The sequence below is a fragment of the Austrofundulus limnaeus genome, unplaced genomic scaffold, assembly GCF_001266775.1.
Source record: "Austrofundulus limnaeus strain Quisiro unplaced genomic scaffold, Austrofundulus_limnaeus-1.0 Scaffold63, whole genome shotgun sequence".
NCBI lineage: Eukaryota > Metazoa > Chordata > Actinopteri > Cyprinodontiformes > Rivulidae > Austrofundulus > Austrofundulus limnaeus.
The window spans coordinates 1,166,926-1,180,781 of record NW_013952465.1 but is presented as its reverse complement, the minus strand read 5'-3'; the positions used below and the strand labels follow the sequence as shown (position 1 = coordinate 1,180,781).

General features: G+C 36.7%; 1 protein-coding gene across 5 annotated transcripts in view; it reads left to right on the top strand.

Moving 5' to 3' along the window:
* LOC106518581 (MAM domain-containing glycosylphosphatidylinositol anchor protein 2) overlaps nucleotides 1-13,856 on the top strand; it is a 284,155-nt gene that overhangs the window by 212,571 nt on the left and 57,728 nt on the right. For all 5 annotated transcript variants that reach the window (XM_014009931.1, XM_014009933.1, XM_014009930.1 and 2 more), the window contains exon 11: nucleotides 10,386-10,534. In XM_014009931.1, coding sequence (XP_013865385.1) covers nucleotides 10,386-10,534 — 149 coding nt within the window. The remainder of the gene's footprint in view (nucleotides 1-10,385; nucleotides 10,535-13,856) is intronic.

The window sequence follows — 13,856 nt, the reverse complement described above, 5'->3', positions numbered from 1 at the left end:
TGTTACAACTAATCATGGATCCCTTTAAAACATCTAAACATCTAAAACTCTGATTTGACCAGCAGCAGGTAGCAGGTTTGGTTTTATGTGTTAACTGCCTTATTTTATCAAAACATTTACCTTTTGGTATTTTTGTTTTTATATTATTTTTCTGCAGCACCTTCTGTAAGTTTTTACTAGACTTTTTTTTTTCTTGTTTCATTCGTCTCATTTTAAATGAGTATATTTCATTCTCTTCGGCTTTTYGCTCTTTTTCTTTTGAGATTTATGTCTGTTTTATCATTTTTCCTGTCGTTTGATGAGCAAAATAGACTTTTCCTTCAAACCTATTCATTCCTTCGAAGCAGGGTTTTATAAGCCTAATCAACACAGGTCTCTTGTGGAGATTAAAGCTTTTAGTTCTGATGGTTTTATGTAACTCCTTTTTTTTTTGCTCTTTTCGTTTGTGATCAGTTCACAGGAGCTGAACTTGACCTCTGCAGCACAGCACATGTTGAAAAGACTGCAACTCAAACAAGTTCTGACACTGAAACCTGTTAGTCAGAACAGGAAATGGGCTGTATATAATTTATGAAACCATTGATCAGACTGTCAGTTTGAAGGACAGACAATATGTACTGCTGTGTTCCTGCCTTTTTATTCTTTCTTCTTAATTTTCTATTTTTGATGGTCTACTATTATTATCAGAAGAGTATTTTTCAGAATTATTATTATAGAGCTGCGTATTATCAGTCAGACGTAGAATGTTTATCTTAGTTTTTATTAGTTGAAGAGAGTATAACGAGCAAGAATGTGTTAAACTATAAAGCATTTATTCATATCTATTTCAGTGGGGTTCTGTGGAAAGATTAGAAACAAAAAATATTGCATAGACTATGTGTAGACTGCTCTTTAAAAAAATCTAATTTTGGAAAATAGTTTAATTCTGGCTGAATTAAGGAGCTAATGGCTTGTCTGACCAAGGCCAAACTGCAAAATATGTTTTAGAAATCTTTACACCAATGTCAGTTTTGCTTTACATGTTTATTCTGGCAGAAAATGTCTGATATAATTGCTGGAGGTTCCTTAGTTTGCTCTGAAAGTGCTACAGCCAGCTGCTGCTGTGTATGTATGCAAATACACACGGCACGACGGCTCAGTGGTTRGCACCGACGCCTCACAGCAAGAAGGTCCTGGGTCCGATCCCCGGTTCGGACCTGGGGTCTTTCTGTGCGGAGTTTGCATGTTCTCCTCGTGCTTGCGTGGGTTTTCTCCGGGTACTCTGGTTTCCCCCACAACACAAAAACATGTACAATAGGTTGCCTTCAGGCCCAGGCCGCCCTTGAAAAAGAGATCTGAGATCTCAATGGGATTTGCCTGGTAAAATAACGGTAAAATAAAATAAAAAGAAATAACCATAGAGTTTTGTGTTTGGAATGCAAAATAGACCAAAGAATCTTCAAGTTTCCTCAGTGTTGTGCTGCACACTCTCCACTCAGGGCTCTTGGGAAATTTTTACATGCAGCAGCACAAGTCATCTGCTCCTCAGGTGGACCAGGACCAGTGTCAGGCTGTGATGAAATGAAGATATGTGGTGTACAGCCTCCTTTAATAGCCTCCTTTTTCATGAAACAATTGTGCAAAATGGCCGAACAGACCAGTCTGGTTTTATGCGTCTGTTCATAAATTACAGATGGAGCCAGTCCAGTTCAGATGTGATATTTTAAACATCAAGTGAGCATCATAGAACCGAGCAGAATTTAGCTGCATCCGTGTGAAGCACATTGCAACACAACACTAGGGAGATAGAATTCTCCCTGGTATAATTTTCAAAACACCTTGAATTAAATGAAACTAAATGCAAAGGCTGGGCATCATTATTGATCTTTTCTCAATAATAAATATGTCTGTTTAATTCCAGGACTGCATCATCGCACAGACCACATCATCATTTCATCCAATGGTGTAGCCACAAAGCCAGCTTACCTTTTCATATCTTTACCATTTCAACTTTGTTACTACCGTGCTTTGATGCACAAATGAGCATCAGGAGGTGTTTTTGCATGTCATTAGYCCTTATGGCTTAAATTCACCCTAATTTGCACCAAAAAAAACAACATTTATACTTTAAATTTAGAAGTGACTCTTTAAAAGTTTAGTTCTATTTCCTTATTGTGGATTAGTTTAGTCCAAGTGTGCATTTGGTTGTGTTATTTCTGCTTTTAAACCTTTAAACTCTCACAAGTCAGCACATGGTTTAGCACATGGTGGGGTAGAGTGTTTCCCCTCAGATGAAAACATGTATGTAAACCCTTAAAAAGGAAACTAAAATCTGCAAATAAGGTCAACTCCCTGCCTGAAGGCCTTTACTGAGCTGTTATAAATCATTGCATTGGTTCTGCTGTTATAAACAGGATTTTAAGGAAATCAATTAGGTCCTTGGTGCCTTATATTTGATGTCTCCCACCCAGAGTTTTCCATTTTGGGCAGTGTTAGTGGGTGTGGTAATGTGCTTTACCACATGTGATGCCTGATCAGGGAATGAGTCCAACTTGCTTCATTGTCATGTTTTTTAATCAGTTTCCAGAAAAGAGATCCCTCTGAGTATGCTTCAAAAATTACTTTTGAATTATTATTATTATTTTTTTAATAAAGATAAGTTGATATAAAATCTAGTTAAAAATAACATACATTCTAGTTTCATGTTTCTTAATCAAATTCCCTGTGGGAATGTCTGTTTAATTAACCTTTCCTAGCTTTGCTCTGCTGCRAATTATACTGTCTTCTTTTCCTTCTCTTCACTATCTGTCTATCTTCTGGGCAGACTTGTCTAACACTTAAAGTACAGCGTGCTGTAAACACAGCTGGCTCTATACAGCAAAACAGTGCCAAATTAGGTGCAGACAGTAATTATCCCCACATTGTTTCTCCTCTCCGGTTTGTCTCAGACAGACGTAGAGGSAGCCTGTGTGACGGCATCATCAGTTATATCAGTTTGGTTTAACCAGCAGAAGACTGCCGGTGACCTTTCCAGGCGCATTTCTTACCTCCGCCCGAAAAGATGAAGTATTTGTATATAAATTACGCTGTTTAATCACTAGCATTGTTTCTCTTTCCAGTACTTATTTGTTTTTCTCTTTGAATGATTTTTATCAAAATGATGAATGAGTGTTATTTTCCACCAGATTACAATTTTATATACACAGTGTATATTAAATAGTGCTATCCACCGTAAAGGCCAAGATGTGGCCAAAAACGATATTAAGCTGATTTATTGTCTAAAATGCAAAACAAAACAAAATATTTGTACAATTGTGACTTGTTAGACTATTAAGAGAATTGATCAAGCCATCAGTGGTTGTGTGAAACCTCAGATACTTTACAAAAATTAATTAAATGCATGTAAATCCTTAGTTTTTCCACTGCACTCAAGGGAGTTAATAAATTCAGTTGTATTAAGTTATTGGTCATATAAAGTAGGTTCTGTTTACTCCTGTTTAGCTTATTATCACAGTTTCRAAACTCTTTCAAACACAAATAAAATCCAATTTTCTTTTTGTTCTTTCGGAGACAAACAGTGGTTATGATGGGGCTCTCTAGCATTTGTTTTTTTATTATAATTTTTCTCAAAAGCTTYCTTGATCTTTAACACTTCAGCCGGACCTCCACTTTGTTCACCACTCAACTAGCATTCTGACACACACAAAAAAAGCCTTGAAAAACACTTGTGTAGACCTAACTATTTTTTGTGAGCACTATTTGTTTGTTTATTTATTGCAACTCCTTAGAGTTGCCCGCATAATGATAAACCTGATAAACCAGATAAATCTTAAGTTTTGAAGTGTCTATAACCATCCAAGTAATTTGTAAAGCTATATTTTCTGAAATGAGTACCATCAACTTTTTAAAATAAATTTTCACATTCTACTGTCCTGGTCAATAATTATAATAAACATATGACGAACACTGCAAAAAATGTCCACCTAATCAAGTTTTAAAATTTTATATCCAGCCAAAAAGTGTTTTTGATCTTGTTTTGAGACTGATTTACTAAACAAGCACTGATTGTGTAAGAATAATCATCTTGTTTTCAGAATGTGTAAGATTATTTGTCTTGTTAGCCTGAAAATATGACTCAAATTGAGTCAGAAAAACTTGCCACTAAAGTAAGAAAATTTTACTTGGTAAGATTTTTGAAATACTTGATTTGACTCAATTTTTTTTTTCAAGAATAATGTATTACCAAGTAAAATGTTCTTACTCTGTTTGCAGAAATTTTTGACTGAATTTAAGCCAAACGTTCAGGCTAACAAGACAAATAATCTTACAYATTCTGAAAACGATTATTATTCTTACACAATCAGTTCTTGTTTAATAAATCAGTCTCAAAACAAGATCAAAAAGATTTTTTGGCTGGATGTAAGATTTTAAAACTTGGTAAGATGGACAGTTTGTGTCCATATTCTTTGTAATGCATAGCAGTGACTTGTTGTTWTTATAAGCAAGAGTTTATAAGCTACTAATTAATTAATTATGTAAGTTTTCAATAACTGCGTTGTACCTGCCTTGGTGGCTCAGAGGCATAACAGCAGCTGGTTGACTTCAGCTTGGGCTTGGTCTTTTGGCTAAGTTTTCATGAATAACTCAGAGGTAACAAGAAGGCCTCAAATCTCGACTCAAAGTGTTTTGTGAAACTAACCTATTGCATAAAATGACACCATCGTAAAACAAAGATACTTCATTATTTGCTCCACTTTTTGCAGGTCTTGCTGTGAAAGTAAAAAAAAATCTAAAAGGCTTTTGTAATTTAACTGTAATGCATCAAATGCATAATAAATTATTATAAGAAAAATAAATTTTAAATTTAAAAAACTTGCAAGTTGCATGAAACAAACTTTTTGATGAATCACCACACATTTTTTCCTGCTTTTGTGTCAACTAACAACAGCATCTCCATTGTGTTTCTCATTGAAATTGTCTGTTCTGTCTCATTTTTGTCCTTTGATAAATATCCCCAGATAGATGTAGGACAGACACAACAGCAAGGTATTGAGGTGAATTTCTGTTCTGTCGCTGGAAGGTCATCCAGTAAGCTTGTTTCTGGATCTTGATTAAAATGCAGTGCCCTTACTGAGCCTTCTTCAGCTGTCAGAAATCAGCTTCCACACAACAAACAGAAGTTTTATTTATTTATTTTTTTTTTACAGCTCATGGCACAATTGTGTAGAAAATATATCCTCACAGATTCTAACAAGTGAACAGTATTACTAAAAAGAAAACCCTGGCAGGGTTTGCTGGTAAAGCAGATCTAGCTTATGAATAGATACTTTTTCCTGGCATGCAGCCTGAACATATTCCATACATATTTATAACAAAGAACATCGATGGCACACGCTTCGATTTAAAATTATGAAAATGGTTTGTTGAGTAGCGTAAGCTGAAACTTTTGTCTTTTAATAAAAACAAAAATCAGAACTGGAACACAAACCTTTAAACAATGAAATGTCGAGCTAATTCATTTTGTTTTGGCTTTAAAATACTTCAAAAATAATCTCTACAAGTTCATATTAAGATAGTTTCATTTGTATTCAGTTTTGAGAGCACGTGTGCAAAGTATTCAAAAGAAAACATAGATCTGAAGTTACATATATACATTATATATTAAATAAAAATCTTAGAATTGCTGACCTAATTGTTAACAGTTAAGTTGAACTAAATGCCTTTTATTGAGATTTTCCCTGTGATGTCACATCAGATCACAGCATCGAAAAGGCAGCAAATATGCTACCATGTTTACAAACCAGTGTTCTGTATGAGGTCTGTTTGGTTTTATTAGTTGAAGAATACATATCATACTTTTGAGTTTTGAAAAAAGGTGAAGTTCCAAAACCTTAAATCCCTGCATTTTTGTTTGTTTGTTTGTTTGTTTGTTTGTTTGTTTGTTTGTTTGTTTGTTTGTTTGTTTGTTTGTTTGGTCACATAGACTGCAGCTTCTTATCTACGAACGGCATCTTGCTATCAAGGTTGGCGCTACTAGCTAAAATGTAATGTGATGAAATGCAAAAGTCCATCTTCGATTTCAAACAGATTAATCTGATGTGAAGGTTGGATGCTCCTCCAGCTTTTGTCCTACAGGACATAATCACATTGAGCATCACTTAATAAGTAGTTTTGTGGTGACTTCAAAAAGCAATATTTAGATTTCAGTGATCTGTTATTTAAGCATGGTTCAGGCACAAGGACAACACACTCTACCAAGGTAGATTTGTTTTAAAAATAGTTTTTAAACTGCCGAAGCAGCTTTCTTGTCAAATTCTGAATATTGATCAAAAAGTATTTTGTATCTGTTTATTTATTCTCTGTATCTGCATGTTCCAGTTCAGGGCCACAAGGAACTGATGCCTATTGAGAGGTGAGAAACTCCTGGGACAGGTTGCCCATCTCTCTTGGGGCCACAGAGGCGACTAAATATTCTCTCTGTAGATTAGAATGACTGTCCTCATTGGTCCTTGTGTGTCTGCAGATGGCCATAGAGGCCAGTCCAGGACCCAGTATTCTTGTAGAGTAGAAGTAGAGGTCAGCAGTGCAGTACCCTTACAGTTATTTTTTCTTCCAATTAACTCTGCATTTAGCTAATTCTTCTCTATGATTTGTGATGTGTTTCTGGATTGTGATGTGTGATGTGAGTATCAGTCACATGGAGGCAGGGCTTAAAAGCCTGAATTTTGCCAGAAACTCTCAGACTGAAGAAGTCTCTTGGAAGAGAGACGAAACGTTTCATTAGAGAAGAACCCGTCCAGAAGACCTACACAATTTTTTTCTTTTTGAATTCTTCGCTAGTTTCAAGCAGTGGTGGCTGGTGGATTTTTCTTGGGGGGGCTACAAATCCAAAATAGGCTCATCTCCAAAAGCAATCAAACATGTATTAAGTTGTATCACACCAGTGTATTTATAATAAAACAGCATTACGATAACATGTAGTGTTTTATTTTCTCTACGTAAATTTTGCTCTTCTGTTACTGAGAAACAAATTTCTTCATGACTCTGGTTAAAGTCAGGGATGTTTTAACCAGATTCTTCTCTAAAGAGCATGGTCAGTGCAGTGAGATGTGATGTTGTACCTGAGGAAAGTCTGGATTATCTTTAGTGTTGAGAAGCTCCTCTCAGATTCAGCTGTGGTCAGAGGAGATGTGATGAGAACCTTCAGCAGAGTCACAGTCTCTGAAGGTGTTCTGCAGATTGTTCTCCATGAAGAGCAGCTGGTACAGAGCCACCACTGCAGCTCCTGAACTAGATCAGACTTCTTGGTCCTGTTCAGCATTGGGTGAGCCTCCATGGTCTTCAGAGCTGCTTCAGAGAACTGTCCTGCAGGAACCTGTCTGCCTGCAGCAGTGTAGCTCTGATCAGATGCTTTGTGAATGGCTAAAGATGGTGTCACCAATCTAAAACAATAAATGCACAAATTTAATTCAATGTGGAGATGGCTACAAGTGGGCTTTGTAATATATAATTAATATATAGAGAACAATTAATGTTATTTTAATTTAATAAATTAATTATATTTTTATTTTAAAAATGTTTTCATTTATTAAAAAACAAAATAAACTATGCACAACAGAAGAAAAAAATAAGTTAAATGAAAGGCAGCAGAAAGAAGAAAATGTCTTCTAATATCTGCCCCTTTTCAATAATAAATTCAAACAATAGTAATTTACAAAAAATAAAACAGGAACAACATAAAATGTCTTTATATTGTATTAAGTTGTGTTCACCATTATTTATATTATATGTTGCTCAAAAATAAAGGTAACACCAACACAATCTAACTACACCATGTTCTTGCTCAATTTTTTACTATGTCTGGCTTTTTCAGTTCAAGCTACTTCACTTAAGTTTCTCCTCATATATTCTGCTTTGAAAAGCTTTAGCTGTAAGGGACTTACAGGGTTGTTTTTCTCATCCATTCTCGACTAGTTTGTTCTCCAAACTCCGCCTCGTGATCTCTGCCTTCCGGCCGTCACACTAATATGACGTCATTGAGTCGTCGACACGGGGTGAACCCACGCTTGTGTTTGCATGCAGGTCAGCTGCGAACACAAGGTGTCTTATTCTTTTGCATTGGGGACTTATTTCACATTTCCAAAATCTTGCAATGACTTTTCTATGGGACTCTGTTGCAGCGAACCCAGCGTGACCCGGAAGTGACTCACACAAAAACGTTCATGCGTAAAATAGAGGTTTACACATCAATAACTATAAATTATTTATTTTGCTTATCAGAACACATATATACTATATATTGTCAAAACATTTATAACATTTTCTTTTGTTATTTTATTTTATTTTTGTGTACCAAAACTACAGGGGGGGGGGGGACGAACGTGTGCCCCCTATTGACCAGCCGCCACTGGTTTCAAGGCTTACATGGTTTATATTTGTTTTAATGTTATTAATATACCTCTGTTGTTGACCTCAAGAAGCACGTTTAGCTAGTTAAGTATAGGGAACTTGCTTTGGGAGATGAGAGTCAGGCATGGTGATTACATTGCCTGTCCAAGATGGATTATGGGAGGCACTGTTGGTAGTTTGTTGTCTAGTCCTCCCAATTCATCCTCAGGATTTTTCACATGCATCGCAAATTATATGTCTCAAGTGCTTTTAAGTGTTTGCCGTATGATCTAATCTTTTGAGGAATGGATAGTAATACTGCGTTGTAAACCAGGGCATTGTTCTTTGCCTGGAGGTCATGGTTCTCAAAGATTCTTTCCCTTAGCTTTAAGTAAGCTACATTGGCACAGCTAAGATGGTGATTAATTTTATCAACAGTGACAGCTTTACATGACAGGAGGCTACCAAGATATTGAAAATGGTCCACATTTTCCAAGACAGTGTTATCAGTGGAAGTTTTTGAGGGCATGGAAGGATTATTGCTGCTTGGAGGTGGCTGAAAGAAGACTTAGGTCTTTTTATAATAATGGAAAGCCCAAGCTGTTTCCAAAGTTGGGTAAAATCCATTGTAGGTCCTCCTCTGAGGGGTCTTCAAGAGAATTGTCATCTGCATGCTGCAGCATCGTAATAATAATAATAATAATAATAATAATAATAATAATAATAATAATAATAATAATAATGCATTTTATAGTGTCTTTCATGACCTTCAAGGACATTGTACAGCAAAAAATATATCAGTGAAAAATATAGTAACAATTAATATAATGAAAATAACAATGACGATACATTGAAACTGCAAATATACCAAATGACATTAAGAGGGATAGGCTAATCAAAAAGTGTTGGGGTTTTCAGACCAGTCATGAACACAAAAAGAGGGGGTAGTGAGTTTCAGAGTTGAGAAGAGCAGCTGAAAGCCCTAATGTATAATATTATGATACATTCACACCGAACACGTTTTGAGCTTCAGGAGCGGCCGGTTTACATGATAAATCTATGGTGGACGCGCATCTAGGGGTCTTGCAGCACATTTAGTTTGGCGTGCAAGGAAGCGGAAGGTAGCGGTAGAGCGTTTTCCGTGCATAGTATGGCACGTCCAAAGCAGCCGACGTTCGAGTTCAAAAATCTGAACTTTTGCTGCTCGACGCGCCGCATCAACCAATCAGAGAGACAATTTTTTTCCACGTGATGGTTTCCTGAATGTTGCCCACTAACCTGAAACAGACGGACAGGAGCTCTTTAGCTGAAATCGACCGTCTGCAGTTGGTATTCTGGCAGGAGATATCAGCACTGATGCGGGTCAGCAGCTCGTTAAACTGACCGCGGTGTTAAACTGGGCTCGGGACAAAAAGGTAGTTTGTCAGCTCGCAGCTACTGGAGTGGTGAAACTCGGCGAACAGACCGCCTCTAGATTATCTGGTGAATTAATTATCTGCTGTGCACAATGTTGCTCTTTAGTAAATAAACCAAAGCCATTTTATTTATTTTATCTTTATTTCATCTGCCGTTAAAGACAGACAGGAAAAAAACCAAGACGCTCCTCCCTCTTCAGATGCGTGTCTAGTCTCGGCCCTAGTCTGAATGTAACGCATCCAACTTGAGGCGTCAGGTGTGTTTTAGATGCTCAAAACCTGTTCAGTGTGAACGTAGCATTATAGTTTAATCTTTAACATTAAAAATTTGTTTCATGGTTCTGTACATAATTTTGAGGAAAGTTTGAAAAAGCATTTACTCAAACACACACCTAGGAACAACTGAGAGGTGAGAATAACCTAGCATCCCTGTTCTTCGTATGTGGGGGGAAAGCAGAATACCTGGAGAAACCCAACATGTAAACCAGTAGAAAATATGAACTCAATGCATCAAGACAACAATGCTTACAAAGTGCTGAAAATCTAAGTAAACATGTACATTATGATAAAGAGTTAATTAATATCCAATTGTGCTTTCTTCAGGTAAAGCCTACCCTCCAGAGTTCTACTATGATACCTACAGTCCTCTGTGGCAGGACAGACCCAGAGTCTACGGCTTCAAGCTTCAGTGGACCCAGATGAATCCCAATGCAGTGGACCGTATTGTTGCCTACAGACTTGGCATCAGACAGGTAGGTCTGCTCACAGTCTCCTTCTGTTTGTCCTTTAAGGCTGTTATTCAGTGTCCTCTGCTCACATGGAGCTTTGCTGCAGCCACAACATGAGTTTTAAAAGCCTAAAATGTTGCCTTCTACAACAAGTATAACGTCATGTCCACTTTTCAGCCTCCTTGCAAACAAGGAGTCACTTTCTGTGCAGCAGCTGTAAAAGCTATTCCAATGACCAAATACAGTAAGTCACATAATAAAAGAATTTGATTGTGCTTACTTGCTGTGACCTATTGACCAAGCCACATGTTATGTTTTCTTTTTTTCATCTATTGCTTGTCTCATTAGGCACTATTGAGGCTGTAAATGAGCCTTTGTGGGCTTTGCAGTATTATAGAGCTCCTGTCAGGAGCAGTTTGTTGATTGTACAATGCAGTTTCTTTAAACGGTTTCTGTTTTGTGTGGAAGTGGAACCCCCACAGTGAGAATTAGCGAGCACAACTCTTGTTTTTTTTTTTTTTTTAGTAAACTGCAGACGACAAACAGAGTTGATGGATGGTGTGGTTGGGTTTTGAAGTAGACCATTGGTGTTTTTCGATGGCTGTTGCTAGTACCAGTTTTTCTTAAAAGTCAAGGCAGCTGATGGTGAATTGTTGAAGCAAATCTGTTTGGTTTTGCTCCATTAGTCTCACTGGCTCAAAAGGAAGTAACAATGAGACTACAAGACAACATGGTGAAGCCAACTAAAACTATATTTATTTTAACTAAAAGGCAAGTTAGATAGATGGATTTAGCGCTTTAGCTTTGCTTCATGAGTGCAAGTTTAACACTGACAAAAGTGAGTGTGTGTGTGGTGTATCTCAGGGTTCAGTTCTTGGACCAGTTTGATTCAGTGTTTGAGCACTTCAACTGATACATCACATTTAGAAACATTAATTAAACTTTCACAATTTATGCAAAAATGAAATACAAAACATCAGTAAACAACAGTCACATCATCTATATCACTAATTGGCTTTTCATAAATTGAGAAACATTTCAAAAGCTAGAGCTTGTATCAAAATTTAATTTAAAAAATTAGCTCCTGCATTTCTAACAAATAGGTTGGACTGCTGTAATTACCTTTTCTACGGGCTTCCAAAAATGTGCTGTACACGGACTATAACTGGGTCAAGATACAGCATCTTATTTTCTCGTAAGCACAGGAAATTTGAAGACGTTGCTCCTGTTCTCTGTACTGGCATCTTATTGAAAACAATCCCTTTTAAATTTTGTTCTGCATAAAACCTTAAATAGCCTTGCATCACTATATAAAAAACACAGTTAGGCCACTCAAATCTGCAGACCGTGGTAATTTGGTCATACCTTGTACCTTTTATTAAATATGGAAAAGCTGCCTTTAGTGTTTCAGCTTCAGTAAAACCAAATTTTGTTCTTTCTGAGATAAATTTATTTTCTCAAAATGATTTCTGTATTAGCACTTTTATGATTTGGTGTAAAAATATGTCTGTATGAATGTTTAGGAGGTTTGCTGTGTATACACAATACAGCATGAAGACGTACCTCCATCACAAGAAGCCCCCTGATGCAAGGGCTGCCTGGAGGTGTGCCTTAGTTTTAATTGGTTTAGTCTGCTTAGATTTTGCCGATGTTGCTTATTTCATAAATTGTTTAAAAAAACAGTTTAATTAATCGGACAACTGGTTAATTGTTCTACATATTATTTTTAAGCTGGTTTTTTTATTTTATTTTATTTTTTTACTTTTCACATTTGACTCTCTCTCTAAATGTTCTGCAATGTTGCTGCCTTTTAGAACTGGGCTGCTGATTTGGTGGAGGTTTAAAAAAGATAAACAAAAACAAACCAACAACCAACCACAGAAAATACATGCAGCTACTGTACGCTGACTCCATCACATTTCTGCCCTGAATTAGCAAGCATGTCTTGAGTTACGTTTGTAATGAATAATAAAATTTCATGTTTGTTTCACACCACACCCTCCAGGAATTGAAGCCTGAAAACAGACTCTCTGCGGCTGTTCTGTTTGTGCAGCACAATGACTTCTCTCCCTATTATCTCCATTGGTGTGCTTGGTAAATATTAAATTGTGCTTGCTGAGCATTTGTTTTAAAATTTCCACAAACTATACATTTCTTTTTGTTTTGTGTTTTTATTTTAGATTTTGAGCTCTCTGTATTTATTAGACAAAAAGTAATCCAGAAACCTCGACGTTTCAATTTTCTTGGCATTTTACGTATAAAAAAAGAACATGACTGCAGTCTATTTAAGTGCAAATTAATTTCTCCCCACCTTCTTACCCTGAACTCTCCAGAGATTGCATTTTGTGACCAGTTCTTCCCTCTCCAGCTAATCCTCCAGTGTTTTTGAGGTGAAAGAGATTCTTTACTGCATTGAAAAGTTGCAGCAACTACTATCCTGCTGTTGATTGATTCCGTCTCAGGGTTTTGTATTGATTTAGAGAGATAATTCGATTTTTTTATTCTACTTTATAGTGGGGAAAAGTTTGAGCTAGAAAAAGGCAAAAGTGTCGAGACTAGTGATCTAGAGGAGAAAGGTGGGAAAGGAAAAAAGCAGCACGTGGGAGTAGAGGCTTTTTTTGAAAGTAACAAATGCAGAGAGACCCTCAGACTGACTGAAATAGTGGTGCAGTAAAGAAAGCTCACATCATGCAGACTATGCCGCTTCGATCTATTTATAGATCCAGAAGCCGCACCCCTGCCATTCCCCGAGAATTATTATCATTTCTCTTAGTGCTTTTGAATTAATACTTAGAAGTGGGAGACCCTTTGCCTTTGTAACAGATTGCTTTGTGTTATCATCCTTGTAAGAAACGTTTTGGCTGAAGGGGAAATGGGGAATGAAACTGTAGCTGAGAGGCATGCACCGACTCGAAACACAAACATAAATCACCACATCAGTCAAGGATGCAGCCGGTAGGTGTGCAGTCTCCCCTCATTTTCATATTAAAGCCAGGCTTCAATGTATTTTTTTCATTGACCAGGACCTACAGGATAACCTGAGTTTCAGCCTATGTGCATCAATGTGGTGAAAATAATGTCACTGATTTTCTGACTGATCAGATCAGTTATTATTATATTTTTTACATTTTAAGTAATGATATGTTTGCAAGTTTTATGCATTCAAAATAAATCTTTCACATTGTTTGGCAAGTAACCCAGCTTCTAACTCTAGATTTACGCTGCGTCCACTCCTCTGGAGTAAAAGCAAACCCTTTACAGTCAATGGGCCTCATGCAAGATCATGTTCGTATTCTTATCCTAAATTTCTCTTACTTTTGTTCGTATGAAGGGTTCGTACGAACAT